General features: G+C 35.5%; 1 protein-coding gene and 1 long non-coding RNA gene across 4 annotated transcripts in view; one reads left to right on the plus strand and one right to left on the minus strand.

The window, feature by feature from the left end:
- LOC118624031 overlaps positions 1-17900 on the plus strand; it is a 28532-nt gene that overhangs the window by 1106 nt on the left and 9526 nt on the right. The window contains exon 2 of the long non-coding RNA XR_004958320.1: positions 15046-15132. This is a non-coding gene — a long non-coding RNA (uncharacterized LOC118624031). The remainder of the gene's footprint in view (positions 1-15045; positions 15133-17900) is intronic.
- Positions 1075-17900, minus strand: part of NUP107 (nucleoporin 107) — a 45247-nt gene continuing 28421 nt past the window's right edge. For 2 of the 3 annotated variants that reach the window (XM_036251960.1, XM_036251959.1), the window contains 16 exons: positions 15913-16003; positions 15698-15774; positions 13300-13359; positions 12522-12667; positions 12354-12402; positions 8904-8973; positions 8464-8582; positions 7708-7746; positions 7107-7257; positions 6681-6793; positions 5977-6079; positions 5421-5581; positions 3947-4072; positions 2954-3067; positions 1770-1937; positions 1083-1436 (listed from right to left, as the gene is read on the minus strand). In XM_036251960.1, the coding sequence (XP_036107853.1) occupies positions 1329-1436; positions 1770-1937; positions 2954-3067; positions 3947-4072; positions 5421-5581; positions 5977-6079; positions 6681-6793; positions 7107-7257; positions 7708-7746; positions 8464-8582; positions 8904-8973; positions 12354-12402; positions 12522-12667; positions 13300-13359; positions 15698-15774; positions 15913-16003 (1695 nt within the window). In that variant the 3' untranslated portion in view covers positions 1083-1328. Of the gene's footprint in view, positions 1437-1769; positions 1938-2953; positions 3068-3946; positions 4073-5420; positions 5582-5976; positions 6080-6680; positions 6794-7106; positions 7258-7707; positions 7747-8463; positions 8583-8903; positions 8974-12353; positions 12403-12521; positions 12668-13299; positions 13360-15697; positions 15775-15912; positions 16004-17900 lie in introns of all 3 variants that reach the window. The other variant, XM_036251958.1, reaches the window with a different exon arrangement.

Here is a 17900-nt window from a genome sequence, read left to right on the forward strand (position 1 = left end):
TTGCTCTCTTATATTTGAAAATAGTTAAGCTATGAACTCAAATTTGGGTTAAAAGTTAAAAATACCCAGTTAACCCACTTTGACATATTCAACATGTCCATGACCTCACACCCCAAATAAATGTTGGTTTTTAAGATCCAGTGTGTTTCCCAGCAAAGTCCTCCATGTCTGCCTAGCCAGCGTGTTTTACTCAGTTGGTTGAGCATTGCCTCATCCACCAAGAGGTCACTGGTTCAATTCCCATCAGGGCACATGCCCAGGTTGCAGGCTTGATTCCCAGTAGGAGGTAAGCAGGAGGCAGCCGATAGATGTTTCTCTCTCACCAATATTTCTCTCTCTCTCCCTCTCTAAAATCAATAAGTATATTTTTTTAAAAGTTAAAAATGTTATTCTATAAGAACTTCTATAATTGTACATATGCCTTTGATGTATTTTCCCCTGTAGTCAATGTGGCATATTTGTTGATTCATAAACATGCAGTACCATTTCTCAGCCTTGCTCATACTGACTTCCTACTTTGTGGTGCCTCGCCCTTCTTGTGCTTTACCTCTGCCTTTGCAAATGTAATGCATTACTCAAACCTAGCCCAAATGCTACTTCCTCAGAGACCTTTTAGCTGGAAATGGTTTCTTCCTGCTCAGATTGCTTGTATTTTCTAATGGCATTTACAATATATATTTATTGTATTTCCCCTTCTAGAAGGGCTGGCTGGATTGGGCTTTATTCATTTTGTATTTCTCCAGTTATTCAGAGTTTACTGTGTGCCAGATCCCACACTAGAGCTTTACATGCTCCATTTTAGGTTTGTTGAACGTGAGTAAATAAACTAGAAATATCTTCAAAATAAAAAAAACCCCAATAGCTTAATATTATTTTAGAAAACACTCTTCCTATATTCATCTTCATAAGCTGTAATATTTAAAAACACTAAATTTTATGATGAGAAATTACATACCTAGCCTAAATCTATTTGTCATCCTCTTCATAATTTTAAGATACCAGAGCACTTATGATTATAGGGAAAAAATAGGGTAACAGAGATCTTAATTTCTTATTACAGAACAGAAACAATCCTGGAATTTGTAAGAAAAAAATTTTTAATTTTTAAATAATTTTATTAATAAACACAGGGTAATATTGATATAATACACTAAAATTCCAGTGTCACCATAATATTCTGAAAAGTACAAAATTCAAGTGTCTAAATTTTAAAAACACTTCTCCCCACAATAATGCAAAAGAAAAAACCCAGTAATTACAAATATGTGTATTTTACAAAAAAACTCCATTTATCATGGAAATTAGTGAGATTACAAAGAGTAGATGAATTATGACTGAATTTCATATCCTAATGGATCAAGTCCCTGGTCTAGGAGCATCAGAGAGGATTCTCGTAACTTCTGTAGCAATTTCCTTAGTTCTTCTTTAGAAAATACCTGATTTTCAAAAAAAAAAAAAAAGAAAAACATTAAGAATAAGAACAAAGAAGAGTAAGAACATATAGTCACCTAATCAACCTGATTAGCTTAATACAAGAAGAAATTCCTTTTAATATTTATGTAGCTAGAGGTCAGTATGATAGCATGGTTAGGAACGTCAAAGCTATTTCTCTGAGCCAGTGTATGTACTTCTAACTGCATGGGAATGTACACATATTTTGAAAGAGAAAAAAAAAGCACAATCATTGACACAGGACTATTACTTTAAGCAAATCTAAGTATAGCTTACCAAATCACTAAAATTTAAATTGCAAATGCTCTAGAACTTACCAGATAAAGTTTGTGGCGCTCAGAGGAAACCATATCTGCTAACTGCAGGCATTCCTGATATTGACCAGTACTATGCAATATGGTGTGAAGTAGAAAACACAACATTGGCAGACAAAGCTTTCTCAGTAAAACCATTTGATGTGTTCTTTCATGGTCTTCTTCAGCATCCTACAGACAGACATCAAGTGGTCATCAAGTTGTTAAAATGACTACCTTTCAAATATCCTTTCCAGATCTCTTCCAGGTAGAAGCAACCTTTTTATTTCCTGAACTCATAGAATATTTAACTTGTGCATTTCTTATGGCATTTAGTACTTCTGTAAATGGTTCTCAACCCAGCCTACACATTAAAGCTCTCTAAGCAATTAAAAAAAATAAAAATAAAAGCCCAGACCTATCTTAGACTAATTAAACTTAAAACTCTGGGGGTAGAACCCAGTATTTTTAAAACAAATATGTTTTCATTGATTTTTTTAGAGAGGAAGAGAGAGAGACATCAATTGGCTGCCTCCTGCACATCCTCCAGTTGGAATCGAGCCTACATCCTGGGCATGTGCCCTGACTGGAAACTGAATTGGAGACCTTTCAGTGCATGGGACGATGCTCAATCAACTGAGCCATACCAGCCAGAGCTGAACCCAGTATTTTTTAACAGCTTCCCAGGTCATTTAAATGGACAGCTTAGAGGTGAGAGCCACTCCTTTATATATGTCTTACTCATACTACTAAGACTTATCTTCGTATCTCTAACCTGAGTTAAATACATGTATACTTAAATAGTTGTCCTGATACGCCAAGGTTTCAGGTTCGATCCCCAGTCAGGGCACATACAAGAATCAACCAATGAATGTACAAGTAAGTGGAACAACAAATCGATGTTTCTTACTCTCACTCACTTCCTCTCTTGAAAATCAATACGTTTTTTAAAAAAGTTAGGTCCAGAATTTTAAAAAATTAGATTTTAGTATCCTGAATGAACATATTAAATCTGAAAAAATAGCTTCCCCAACTATTCCCATTCCCTAGCTAGAATTTTTAGTTTAGGCTTAAATTATGGGACATTCAGTTATTAGTACAAAGGTTATATAAGAACCTATAGATGCTCCTCTTCAGAGATAAAACCTAAAAAAGAAGAAAGACTTTTGTGTTTTGCTTTTAGCTGTAAACAAATACACACAGCTTACCTCTCTAACATCCACCATCCAGCCTCCATCAACAAACAATAAGACATTATACATTTTCTCTTTCACATCAGCAGTTAGGGCATCCAAATGCCCTTTCCAAATACCATAATCCATCTGCAAAACAAACAAAAAGCAGATACGTCATGGATGAAAACAACTAGAATAATGTATTTGTAAAGTACAGACAGGAATATAGATATGGAACATCATTCTAAATTATGCAGCACACCAAAAAATCTATTTTTTGCCAATCTGACAAAAATAAGTATAATTTTAATTGATTTATTTTTTTTTAAAAAAGGGTAATTACCTACCCTTTTTGCTCCAAAGTGATATTTTTAAAAAATCAGGTGCCTATACTTGTATATAAGGATTTTCTGGTACCAAGAATTAACCAATCAGATGCACCCTGTTATGTGACTTGATTAATAAGATGCAATTCTATTATATGACTTATACACTTATGGTTCAAGATAGGGTATTCACACCAGATGACTATTGTTGTGTTGGCTGTTGTCATTTTTTTTATTGGACAATCTAAGGGAAAAGAGGTCTGTGATCCTGACTAAATACTAAATAGTCAGGTATTACAGGTTTAAAAATTCTTGCACTACACCAGTTGAAAATTGCTATTTTAAGTATTTTTATTTTAATTATTCCAGTTTAATGCTTCCTCCTGTTGATAGTCTTTTTAAAGTGTTGACATTCAGTTAGCCAAATATAAAAATAAACATTAACTGATTGTAGTTAAACAAAACACTAAAATAATAGCTTTGTAAATGAACACTACTGTCATCTGAAGGTATGATTCAGGTCTGGTTAATTATCCATAGAAAAATAACTAAACAGAAGGCTGTTTTTTTTTCAAAGTAGAATATTAACAGCAAAATCACCTGTTATAATAGGTATATAGTTGCTGAAAAATGAACTCTTTAAATATATGACACGTATTGTTAAGATGCAATATACAGGTTTCATCTGTATTCAACTTACTTCGTATTTCTTTTCTTTATGTTCATGAGCCACTTTCTCAGTAAAAGTTGGTTGAGGTATCAAACTAGGTTTTTGTGGAGCTGAATTCATATGCTTAAACCACTCATTAAAAGTTTCATGGGCTTCCTAAAATATAAAATAGAAAAATACAAAAAAAGAAACACTTTTCACATATGTTCAACAGTTTCTCAAATTTAGTTCTTAAAAATAATTTTGCAGCATCAAGAAATAAAACTTTAACATTTAGCTTTTATACCAAAAAAAAAAAAATCATTGTGAATAAATGTTTTGTCAAGTGACAAACACCAGCAAGGTGTACACTGTATATATTGTGTTTTCTAGCACCTAGTCCTTTCTTAGCACCCTGATAATACGTATCTTCCCGTTTGTCACTCTGTGTTATCACTGTGATGTACACATTTACTGGTCTGTCTTTTTGACCAGTAGTGTCTAGAAGGCAAGGAGAGAAAGCTATCCACAGACTTAGCCCTAGAAACTAGTCCACTGTTATCACTTCATTATTTGTTGAATGAATTTTGAATGAGTATGCTGTTATTTCAGTCACAACAAATAGAGAATGTATTGTTTTTCTCAGTTATTGCCAAAAGCAGAAATTGTAAAGTCGAGATCAGCATTCAAAGAATCTTAAGAAAACATTAAGTTTCTTGTCCAGCCAGTGTGGCTGAGTGGACTGAGTATCATCCCATGCACCAAGAGGTCGCTGGTTCGATTTCCGGTCAGGGCACGTGCCTGGGTTTCGGGCTCAATTCCTATTGTAGGGTGTGCAGGAGGCAGCCAATTGATGTTTCTCTCTCATTCATGTTTCTATTTCTCTCTCCCTCTCCCTCTAAAAAAATCAATAAAAACATACTGGAAAAAACCCCCACAAGTTTCAGCCCTGGCTGGTTTGGCTCAACGGTTAGAGCGTCGGCCTGCGGTCCAGAGAGACCCGGGTTCGGTTCCCGCTAAGGACATGTACCTCGGTTACAGTTTGTCCCCGGCCCTGGTTGGTTGTGCAGGTGGCAGCCACTCGATGTGTCCCTTTCATGTCGATGTTTCTCTCTCTCTCTCTCATCCTCTCTCTCCCTCCCACTCTATCTGAACAAAAAATGGAAAAATGTCCTCAGGTGAGGATAAAAATAAAAAAGGTTAAACATTTAAAAAATAAATAAATAAAAATAAAAACAGAATTAAATGTTCAAGAAAAAAAAACAAAAACCACAAGTTTCAGACATCACATATACTATCTGCCATGTAAGATGTTCTTGGTTGGTTAGCTTTAATTAGAGGTTCATGCTAATAAACACAAGGTCGTGATTTTAATGGCCCCATGGATCAGTCAGTACCAGAGTCACAAGAGTATAGATAAGACAATAAGCCAATCGCCACTCCTGGAAATAGTTCAAAGTCTGAGAGTGAATCAGAAAAATCATCATGAAGATAGGCACATTTGTTGTTCTGTCTACAAACTCACCAAATAAGCTCTAATGCACAAATATTCTCTGATAGCATTGTCATCTTCAGGAGGAAGTGGACTTTCCATTCCTTGTTCTTCCCACTGATTATATATTTCTGCTATAGAATCCTGAGGAATTTTCACAAATACTTCTTTTGCAGCTTCATGCTTTTTTGATGCTGTGAAAAAGATATGTAAATTTTCAATATATGTAGATTTCTGTTTAGTGGTTTCTAATGGAGTCTAATAATTGGCTTGCAACATCTACAGTGAGCTGTAACCGTTTCAGGTCCCAACATACTTCTGTTAAAGGTCTGGGTGACCTTTCTACCTAATGGCTGGGCATCTTTATTTCAATGATATAGTCACAAAAGGATTAAATGCAGTTACTTTTATATAGTTCTGTATCTTTTAAAAAAAAAGGGTTACATTTTTCAAAGCCTTTAGATTATATGCAAAATTGAATAGGACATGAAAAATTCACTATAAACGTATTTTATTTCATAATACCAGGTTTGTTCATATGTATATGAACAAAAACTTAAAAAGAAAAGAATCTAAAAATACAGCATACCCAAGAATTTCCTCATTATTGCATTGCCTTGTTTTAATGCTTCTGCCCTCTGTGCTGGGTCAAATACCAACCAGTCAATTACATCAATTTTTAAACGGTCCTCCTATTCAGTTAATTGAAAAAGAAAAAACAAAAACAAAAAAAATATTGATTTTATTATTTTCTAAGATACTCTGCAAATTAGTAAAATTAATTTACACCTGCATTTTAGTGAACATCATTTTCTTTCCAGTTATACAAAATTGTAAAAAAAGCTAGCTTTCTTTAGTTTATTTTCACATTTAATAGCTTTCTACTAAATTACAGAGAAACTTACTGTACTGTGAATATGAAATTATATGTTCTACGACCCACCAATTAACCACTGATTCCTTTAAATACTACTCTAACATTTTCTTTCCTAGATAAAACTTTCATTCCTTTCTGAAAATAAGAATAAGTAAGCTATGTAAGAGTTAATGATTGATCAAGTATCTAGAATAATCTGATGAGCAGATATCCAATGCTCAGATTTCTTCTGTTGAAGAAACTTCCTACTACACAATACTACCACAAGTAAATCCTTACATAAGACCTTAAGTTTGCCCCTAATTTTTATAATTTGAAAGGTCTGACTGATAAAGCAAAAAAAATGCTGCAGCAGCCAGAACATTTTAAGGTAGAGGAAGTTCCCCAAAGCACACGTCCCTTTCCCCTCACATTACCTCAGTAGTGCCAGTGTCTAGGGCCGGGGCCAGGTCATGATGACTGAATTCACCATTATCTTTCTTTCGAATATTCTCAACTACAGTTTTTGTTATAGTAGCAATATCCAAATCTAAAAATTTTTTTGAAGAAACATAAGCAAGAATTAATCATTCACACTAATATTCTTTAAACAGTCACAATAATTTGGTAAATTTGGGATAACAATTTCTTAAAAATGTAACATAAAATATAAAAGACATTATTTAAAAAATGCCAAAATTAAAATATATTTTATATGAGTTATAGTATATTTTATTCCTAAAACAATTTCATTAAAATTCTCTCAAGAGAAATAAGATTTAAAACTAGAAGGATAAATGTTACTAAAGCCAAAATGATAATATGCCTATAAGCTCAACAGATGAATTCTCAATCATTTTTACCTGCTTCTTTAGCCAGCTCCAGGCAATGGTGACGCTGTTCAAATTCTGTAACACCTTCCAAAAACAATGCATACTGGGCAACAGCTAGGTCTTGAGGCAAATGACAGGTATAAAATGCTATGAGGTTTGTATGTTTCTCATTTATTAAAAGCTAAAAAATAGAAAAAGATCAAAGTATGTCAATAGCAAGACAAGTTCTAGGATCAGTGGTACTTTTAAAAAAATTCACTTTAGCCCTGGCCAGTTTGCTTAGCGGTTAGAGCATTGGCCTGCGGTCCAGAGAGACCCGGGTTTGGTTCCCGCAAAGGGCACATACTTCGGTTGCAGTTTGTCCTCGGCCCTGGTTGGGTTGTGTGGGTGGCAGCCACTCAATGTGTCCCTTTCACGTCGATGCCCCCCCCCCCCCCGCTCTATCTGAACAAAAAATGGAAAAATGTCCTCGGGTGAGGATAAAAAAATAAAAATAATAAAAAAAACTCACTTTAAAATTTCAAACATATTTAGGAAAAATTCATACAAACACAGATTTGTGCTGCTAAACAGAATAATTTTAAACTCTAACAAAAAACAAAGAAGCATATTGTGGATTCTTAAAGTTTACCTGTATGTATGTCTTTAAAACCTCAATGGAAACTTCTTCCTTCATAGGGAAAAAAAGATATAATTCAATGATAAACACAACTGCTTATGTGTACCAGGAATATATCTGATAAAAAATTCTGCTATTAAATGATTTAATATTTAACACTGAACAATAACTATATGCTAGGCTAAGTGCTTAGCAAAGTTCATGTATTGTCTGACCGAACCATACCATATTCTTTGTAGGTAGTTACTATTATTGTTCACATTTTATAGAGGAAGAAACTACACCTATGGAAGTTTATTTACCCAGAATTATAAAACTAGAAGCTGCTGGGTAAGGCTGTGAACCCAGGACTCTTACTCCAAAACCCAAGCTTTAAACTACTGTATCGTTCTGCCTTCTCCGTGTACTCTGACCAAAATGTAGTTAATTACTTAGGAAAAGAGAAAAAGACATAAGGGTTTAAAATCTCACAAAGAACTTTGTCTGGTTCGGTTAGCTTAGCTGGTTGATTCAGAATTGGGTACTAATGAGGATTAAAGCTACGATTTTACCAGAAACCAGATGAATATCAGCATTCTGCAGCCACAGATTAGAACCCTAATGGTTCACCCTCAGTGAATTATCATTGAGTGACCATATGAGATTGTATAGAGGACTTTTGCACCCCTATCACCATTTCTAGAAAACAACAACAAAGCAGTGTTTTCCTGATGATAGGTAGAAAGCATCGGCCTTGCAGAGACAGGTCAAGGGTTCATTCTTATCTACTTTGGTCTGTAGTCCCAGCGTGCGAAAAAACAAAATGAGATGAGTCATGAAGCGGAGGAGATGTCCAGGTAGATTATTTCTGCTTTTGGAAAGCCATTTGCTAAACTCGTCCATCAAACCTACAAGTCATCAAAGCAAAGATTCAACAATGGGAATAAAAAACAAAAGAAGCTAAATAAACATTACCAAGAACATTTACCACACACCTCTAGTGCCATTAAGTCACTACGTCATTGTTCATAACCATTACATAACACAGACTCTGGATGAAATTCAATCTTTATCTTATAACAATTAAGTAGGCAGTTGCATTCAAATAGCTGACATTTATACAGATTAAAAGATGTGGTAAGTCATATGCACTGATTAGACAACTTTTTCAAAATGAATGTAAGAAAACAAGGAACTCATACAAAGAAAATAATATTATACTATCTTACCATCAATGTCTCCCAGGATAAGGAATTTCTGAACTATATGATAATGTTCTTGATTCTCTTCCAGAACTCTCTGAAAAAAATTTTTACATTTTCCATAAATCTTCTAGTGGTCATTCTGTAGTATGTACTCATTGTTAAACTAAAAATCTCAAACTTTTGAAGAAACATACATAAAAAAAAGTTGGAAATGAAGGATCTTAGGAAATCAAAATAAAATAAAATATGAGAAGGATACTGCCTTTGAATATACTTAAGATTTATAAATCCAGAATTGAACATTATCTTTGAAAGCAGAGAACGGTGACAGAACAATTAATCTCTGTGAATGCTATTAAACTTTTATTTTTTATATACTACTACTGTGGTCCATGGTGGACCAGAAAGGAGACTTGTGACCTAATAAGCAAAATAAATTATAAAGATTTCTATCGATATGAACAACAGTTCTTGAAAGCATTCTTTGGGTATTCTCTTCTGCACATGGCACCAAGAGTAATAAACAACCATCAAAATAGGATTAGACACAGAGTAGGAAAAAACCATTTACAAGTAACCTGCAGATGAATTTCTTGCAGCATTTTTAAAAATTTTTATTCAGTTGTCTAGTTTTTCTTTTAGTTTATTCTTTTTACATTTGAAACTTTGCTTCAGCTGAAACTTATTTGCATACATGGCATGAGGTATAGCACTAGCTCTGTTTTCTTTTTGGATGGAACATCAATTATGTCCATACCGTGTATCTGTATAAACCATCCCTTTTCCTCTAATATGAAAGGTGACGTCACCTCTGTCATTTGTCAAGTTCTTATCTATACTCGGATCTCATGAACTTTTGTATCCACTGATCTATTTATTCCTGTGCCAATTCCATGCCGTTTTGCTGTATCTCTACATTAAGTTTCATTATGGAGACAATTATCCCATAACTACTGTTCTTTTCTAAATTTTCTCCTTTGTCTTAATTTTCTGTTTGAAAATTTTCTGTCTAGGAATAATCCCCTAAAGCACTAGGTTTCTATGTTAATTTTGGAATGAATAACATTTACATTAAGTCTTCTCATCTAGGAATGTGGTATATCTATTTATTCATTTTTTTTCCTCATTTTTAAATACATTTTTATTGATTGATTTAAGAGAGAGAGGTGGGGAGAAACATCAATTTGTTGTTCTGCTTATTTATGCATTCATTGGTTGCTTTTTTTTTTTTTCTTTCTTTACTTTTATTGATTTTAGAGAGAGGAAGTAAGAGGAAAAGAGAGAGAGAACAATCGATGAGAGAGAACATCAATTGACCACTTCCTGCATGATCCCCACTGGGAATCAGGCCCATAACCTGGGCATGTGTCCTGACCAGGAATCAAACTGGTGACCTCTTGGTGCATGGGTCAATGCTCAACCACCGAGCCACACCGGCTGGACCATTGGTTGCTTCTTATATGTGCCCTGGCTGGGGATTGAACCCACAATACAACCTTGGCCTATCGGGGCAACAGTCTAACCAACTAAGCTACCTGGCCAGGGCCATCATCTTTTTCAATAAGATTCTACAGTTTTCTTTATGAAGGCTCTCAAACCTTTGGTTAATTTTTATTCCTAGGTATCTTATAGTTTTAGTCAATAATTTAAATGGGACTTTTGAGGAAGGCTATATCCTTTTCTAACTAGTTGTAACAAGTATAGAAAGGCTGACTTTTTCTAACTTTTTCTTGAATTTAGATTAACAAATTCTTATCTCATTAATTCTAGTAATTTATGGAGTTTTGAGTTTCTAGATTTACACTTTTACCATATGAAAATGTTCCCTCCTTTCTAATATTTATACCTATTCCTTGACTTTATTTTACTTTCATTTGCTGAAATCTCCAAAATAATAAACTGGCAATAAACCCTTGTCATAAAAAGCATTACTTTCCTTACTATACAAAGAGCTCATGCAATAAGGAAAGGATAAAACCCAACAGAAAAATAGGTAAAAAATCTAACAGGAAATTCACAGATGGTCATTAAACACAGAAACACTTGCTCAGACTTATGAATACACAGAAAAATATGAGTAGAACAGTGTACTCCTATTTTTCACCTAATCTAACGGATTGGAAAAAATAAAAAGGTGATACTTGGAACCAGTGAAAATGCAGGGAAATGGACACATCAGTTAATTAATTTAATATACATATACCCTTTAACCAGCAACCCTGCTTTCAGGAAGCCTACCCTAAAGAAACAAGACTAGTAGATGAGCATTACAGTGTCAGAAACAACCTCAATATCACCAAAAGTGGGATGATTAAAAAATTTTACATCAGTTCAGTGGATTGAGCGTCATCCCATGGACTGAGAGATCCCAGTTCGATTTCCGGTCAGGGCACATGCTCAGATTTCGGACTCGATTCCCAATAGGGGGCGTGAAGGAGGCAGCTGATCGATATAGCTCTCTCACATTGATGTTTCTATCTCTCTCATCCTTCCTCTCTCTAAAAAAATCAATCAAAACATAAAAATTATACATCATTCTACAGAATATTATGTACCTATTAAAAAGAATAAGTTAGGTTGTTAATCTATATTCACTAACTTGGACTATCATTAAATGAAAGAAGAAAAAAAACAACAGAAGTTGTAGAATAATGTGTATGTAGTATGAGAAAAACAACAAAACCCAGAACCATACAGCGGAATATCTATATTATTTCTTACATATCTGTAAGAGTATGGAGAAAGATATGGAAGGATACCCATCAATGTGCTTTCTCAGGGGAATGAGAATAACCATAAAGGTGTTGAGAGGAAATTATAAAAGTTTTATTATTGGATTACTTTGTTCCAAGGACATATGCTATTATTTTCATCATTTAAATTTTTCCCCCCATTTTTGTTCAGATAGAGTAAGAGGGAAGGATGGAGAGAGAGAGAGAGAGAGAGAGAGAGAGAGAGAGAGATAAACATCAACATAGCTGCCTCCCGCATGGCCCCAACCAGGGCTGAGGACGAATCGCATCCGAGGTATGTGACTTTGACCGAAATCGAACCTGCAACTTGGTCCAAGGGCCAACGCTCTAACCGCTGATCCAAACCGGCCAGGGCCATTTAAATTTTTTTAAAGATTACTGTTTTTAAAAATAATAGATTATTTTAAGATCTAGAAAAATTTTTATTTTCCATTATGTCTTTCTTTTTCAAAAGGAAAGGGATAAATTAGCTTACATGCACACTACATCTATAGATGAGTCCAATCCTAAACCAAAGAAAAAGAAATGATACATTACTTAAATATGCAATTAGGTTTTTTCTTTTTAAAAAATGTCTCTCATTTGGATAATAGGCAAGGAAAAAAAGGAAGAAGATAACAAAGTTTCATATATTTTTTTGCCTTCCAGCTATAGTGCCTAACAGCATAACATCTATTGTTTCCTATTTCAGTTACTGTAAAATATTCACATTACTGTTTACCTTTTTATCAGTAGCTTGAAGTTCTTCGAAAACCTTTTCTAAGGTCCAACTTTGAAAGAAAGAACAGGAAAGCGATAAAATAATATTAATAATATAAACAAGGGATACAAAATTAAACTTTATATTATACTAAAAATCACCATGACTGAAACAAACCAGCACACTTACTTTGCTTCCAAATATTCTCTAGGGAGTTCTTCAGTTTCATCCAGAGTTATTACTGATGTCCGGATCTCCTGTTCTACCAGACTGTCCACCATCACCCGAAAGTAGGCCCACACTGTGTCTTCCCAGGTGTCACAGACAGGAAGAAGCTTTTCCCCCAATCCAAAACAGAAGCCCATAGACATAGTCATCAAAAAAGAAAAGAAATACAGCTACATCCATTGATATTGACTATAAAGTTACTATAATCACAAAATACTATGGACTGTAATATAAAATATATCAAATAACCCACCCACTCCCCACACATTCTAAGTTTGAACTATGAAGATTTTTTCCATACTGATTTCACAATAGCATTAATTTTCCATGCTGCTATACGATAGATTTCAACTAATATAACATATCTCAAAATAGATGTAAAATGCAGGGGGTAATGAGGTCACCCATAGATTGTTAGACAATCTGAGGAGTCACTATGCCTCAGTGGCACACTTCTGTATAAAGCTATGTTGACTGTAAGTCATCAATAAATGTATGCTGTAATTACACTTATAATTCTTAGAAACTGAAGCCTGATTTCATGTATTAACGCATCATTTGGTATATGGGATACATCATATTAAGCAGCTCGAGTCACTATTCTATTTCATGATTATTTTTATCACTGCCACTCTTAAAAAGTAGCTTAAGTTTATAAGATATGTAATTATTAGAATATTTTATGTATCTGATTTTGTTCCATAGGAAAAGTAAAGAATTATTAAAATAGATTGCATACCTGCTTGAGATTCCCACTTAAAGCAGCATAAATTGCTCTCTCATATCTATTAAAAAGCTCCTGAAATACAAAAAATATAAATTTGGAAAACTGTTTTTCTTAGTTTGTCAATTTCTTTCATAATCTGGAATTCTGCAATATCTTCTAAACTGAACTTGTTTATTTGATAGTTTCTAAACTTTAGTGAAATATCTTGGTGGGGTAATAAGAGGAAGGATCCCTTAGTTCATATAGTCAATGCTAACATCTTCAGGAAAAGTCAAACACCTAAATTTCAAATATACGGTAAAAGCAGATCCAAGTCTAATGAATTCTTTATAATAGTCCAATTTTATTCCAGATAGGATTTGTATTAGTGTTTTAAGCTAGAAAGTTTCTAAATATCTAATACTACCTGATACTGACCTAAAAACATCACAACAAAGCACTTAGAACCTGGCAGGCATCAGTTTGCATCAAACTCTTAAACAGAATTAATTATATTCATCACGATTTCACTTTACTTCCAGAATCTATCAATTGCACTTCCAGTTATCATCCACACCAAACTTCGGAGGCTCTCACTATCTGAGTCCTCCTCTGCCTCTGTCTCCAATTACTTGTCCTGACCATTCTTGTTCCCTCCCTGTCCACTCTCAATTATATAGGAGTCTTTTTTTTCCAATCCTCACCTGGAGGACATTTTCCCATTTTTTGTTCAGACAGAGTGGGAGGGAGAGAGAAGAAGAGAGAGAAACATGGATGTGAAAGGGACACGTCGAGTGGCTGCCACCCACACAACCCAACCAGGGCCGGGGACAAACTACAACCGAGGTACGTGTGGGAACCAAACCCGGGTCTCTCTGGACCGCAGGCCGACGCTAAGCCAAACCAGCCAGGGCAAGGACAGTCTTTTTTACTTAGTGTCTGAATGATTCTGACGGGCTCATAACTAATTACTCAGCCTTTAGTCCATTCAATTTTAAGCCTATTTTCTCCTATCAGGCTAATCTTAAAACACTGTTGTCATGTGCCCTAGAGGTTTCAATGGTTCACCACTATCTGCGATTTAAAACAAAACAAAACAAAACAAAACAAAACAAAACAAAACAAAACAAAACAAAACAAAAAAACAACCTCTTATCCTGGCCGGTTTGGCTCAGCGGTTAGGGCAGAATCGGCCTGCGGACGAGAGAGGCCTGGGTTCAGTTCCTGCTAAGGGCATGTACCTCGGTTGTGGTTTGTCCCCGGCCCCGGTTGGGGTTGTGTGGGTGGCAACCACTCGATGTATCTCTCCTGTTGATGTTTCTCTCTCTCTCTTTCTTCCTCTCTCCCTCCTGCTCTATCTGAAAATAAATGCAAAAATGTCCTCGGGTAAGGATAAAAAAAAATAAATTAAAAAACCTCTCATTCCTTAAGCAGCACTTGAGGACCACTACTGCCTGTCCTTAGTTCACCTTTTTCAATCACCTTTTCATTACAGTCAGTTCTGCTATAATGCTTGTTTTGAAAATGTGAATCTGTTCCAATGCAATTGATATATCAAGGAACAATCTGAACATATTGCATATTTCCCATTTGTTTATGCACAATTTCATCCTCAAGAAACACAAAGTGAATGCAGAAAACTACACCCAGCTGAACTGGCCACTTAGACATATATAAAAGAAACACACCTCAAACATCTACCAGCCACCTTAGTTCATCCGGTGTGTTATATGCTAAACTGACACACATTGAGTGTTACAATTTTCTGTTTAATTTCAGATAACTTTCTTTTACCACTTTACAATAACTCACATGCTGGAACTTTTGACACTCAATTCCACAAGCAAACGTCAAGTCTCTTTCAAGGTAAAGTGCCACATTTATAGTAGTATTTATATATTTCCTAACCATTTAACAGTGTGAAACTGTGCCACTTCTATTAAGTTCTTATGTATCACTGATGGTTTTTTAATATTGTGCTCTTCACTACTTTCCCCCAAAAAGTCCTGTGGGTTTTTGTACTATTTTGCATGCTGCAGTGATTTTTAGAAATGCATAAGTCAAATCATAATCTATGCATCCTACCTAAAATTCCTTATTTTCATGCCCAACAGCCCAAATCCCACTAATTTTTAAAAGTTCAATTTGATTCTTTCTCCTGGGAACCAGCTTTAGCCCAATGTTTATTCTCAGAATTCACTGGTCTTTATATTTTTGCCTTTTATCAGTGTTTAATTCTTACTACTTAGTGTCTGAGTAATTCTGCTTAGTAGTTAAGTCTGTCAACTCTGATTTCTCAATTTGATTGGAAGTTCTTTGAAAGCAGTGATTTTAGCCTTACACGACTCCGAGCATTTCAGAATACCTTCATCAGGATTTCAATTAATTAGAGTAAAAATCAATTATCAGTAAATACTTTATTATATCTTACATCTTCTGCCATTCTCCAACAACTTATTTTCCAAATGCATCTATATGGATTCCCTTCAACAGGCTCTAATTCTGTTCCTATAAAACAGTTAAGGAAATAAAACATATAGTTTAAAATGAAATTTTTCAGTGATCTCTAAAAACAAAAGCGATACTTCATAAAGATTGGCATTTAGAGCTAATCCCCCACTCTCAGAATATAATCTATTAAAATACCTCCATTAACATTAGGGTCATGATAGAGCTTCCAGCCTTCAAGTGTTGCAGCTCTCCATGCCTGACCACAGCGTTTACAGAGCCGCTGTGCCTTCGGAAACAAGAAAGAGCAGTTAGTCCCATAACTGTGCAGTGCTGGAAAGGTGCTTATGCCGTATAGAAAAGTATGAGCAATGTATGACACATGTTACAAAGAATAATGTAGACAACTAGAAAAGGCATTTCACTTCATCACCATGTGCATGTCTTACTGTTTTCTCTTTCTTTTCCTAATAATTCCTTTGTTCTGGTTTTGGGCTTACCAACCGGATCTCATGGAGCCCACAGGCATTTAATTCTGCTAGAGACAAATGGGGCTAAAGAGGGTGATGACCACTGATTTTTGTAAAAGTATTACAAAAACATTGTTAGTTCAACAAGGACAGGGTGCTATTGCTCATTCACTCTTTTGACAATATTTATGTTGAACATAGCCAATCAAATGAGCTTACTATGCCAGTAGGATAGAAAGGTGTTTGCTGTTCCACCATCTCTTCAGAAGCCATCTCTTCCTCATTCTTATTTCATATGGTTTGAGTAGGCCTAATCCCATCTCTGAACTCTAGGGTTAGGCATTTGATCTAAAAAGAATCACCTCCAGTACTCTTGCTGAAGATATTAAGAAAGAGATATACTCCTTCTGCTGGGACTGCAGCTGACAGGAAGACATAAACTACTGGTGGCCATCACAGACACAAGGAGTGGCTTCTTAAGAATGAAGCCAGAGAAGGCAGAGCCAAGAGCTTGGGAAGAGAGACAGTGTCCTAATGACATCTCCTGAGTCCCTGGATCCTGCTTACAGCCAGATTTAACCCTCTGTACTTTCCTCTTCCATGAGCCAATTAATTCCCTTCTTGTAAATTATTTGAGTTGGGTTTCTTGAACCTAGAAAACCTAACTATTACACACCAGTTAAAGAATATTTCAAATACCATTCTGGATTGATGGTTTAAAAAAATATGAAACAAGTTATGAAAGCTATGTAGAAACGTGGAAAGTGTTTTAATATGCTATCTAAAAAGAGGATAAAAACTGAATGTAGAAACTTGAAAACATTCTAAATGAAATAAGCCAAACACAAAAGGACAAATACTATATGATTCCACTTATATGAAATATTTAGGTGAGGCAAATTCACGGAGACAGAACATGGGCTAGAGGTTACCAGGCACTGGGGGAAAAGGGAAATGGGAAGTTATTGCATAATAGATATAGAGTTTCTGTTTAAGATGATGAAAAATGTTGGATATAGAGGCAATGGTTGCCTCTATGGATCCGGCTGGTAAGCCCAAAATCAGAACAAAGGGATTATTAGGAAAAGAAAGAGAAAACGGTAAGACATACATATGGTGATGAAGTGAAATGCCTTTTCTAGTTGTCTACAATGTTCTTTGTAACATGTGTCATAAGTTATCTAACCCTGTCATACATTGCTTATACTTTTCCATAAGGCATAAGAACCCCCCTCCCTTTTTTTTAAAAGAGAGAGGAAGGGAGAGGGAGAGACAGAAACATCAATGAAAGAGAACATTGATTGGCTGCCTCCTGCATGCCCCCCCACTGGGGATTTGGCCCACAGCCTGGTCATGTGCCCTGACCAGGAGTCGAACTGACAACCTCTTGGTGCACTGAGTCACATTGGGTAAAGCATTAAGTACTTTTCCAGCACTGCAGTGTTGGAAATATAATTAATGCCACTGAAATGCACACTTAAAAACAGTCAAAATGGGCCCTGGCCAGTTTGGCTCAGCAGTTGGAGCGTCGGCCTGGGGTCCAGAGAGACCTGGGTTCAGTTCCCACTAAGGGCGCATACCTCGGTTGCAGTTTGTCCCTGGCCCTGGATGGGTCATGCGGGTGGGGACCACTCGATGTGTCCCTTTCATGTCAATGTTTCTCTCTCTCTCTCTCTCTCTCCTTCCCTCCCTCTCGCCCTCCTCTCTCTCTCCCTC

The sequence above is a fragment of the Molossus molossus genome, unplaced genomic scaffold (genome assembly GCF_014108415.1).
Source record: "Molossus molossus isolate mMolMol1 unplaced genomic scaffold, mMolMol1.p scaffold_m16_p_10, whole genome shotgun sequence".
In the NCBI taxonomy this organism is placed as follows: Eukaryota; Metazoa; Chordata; class Mammalia; order Chiroptera; family Molossidae; genus Molossus; species Molossus molossus.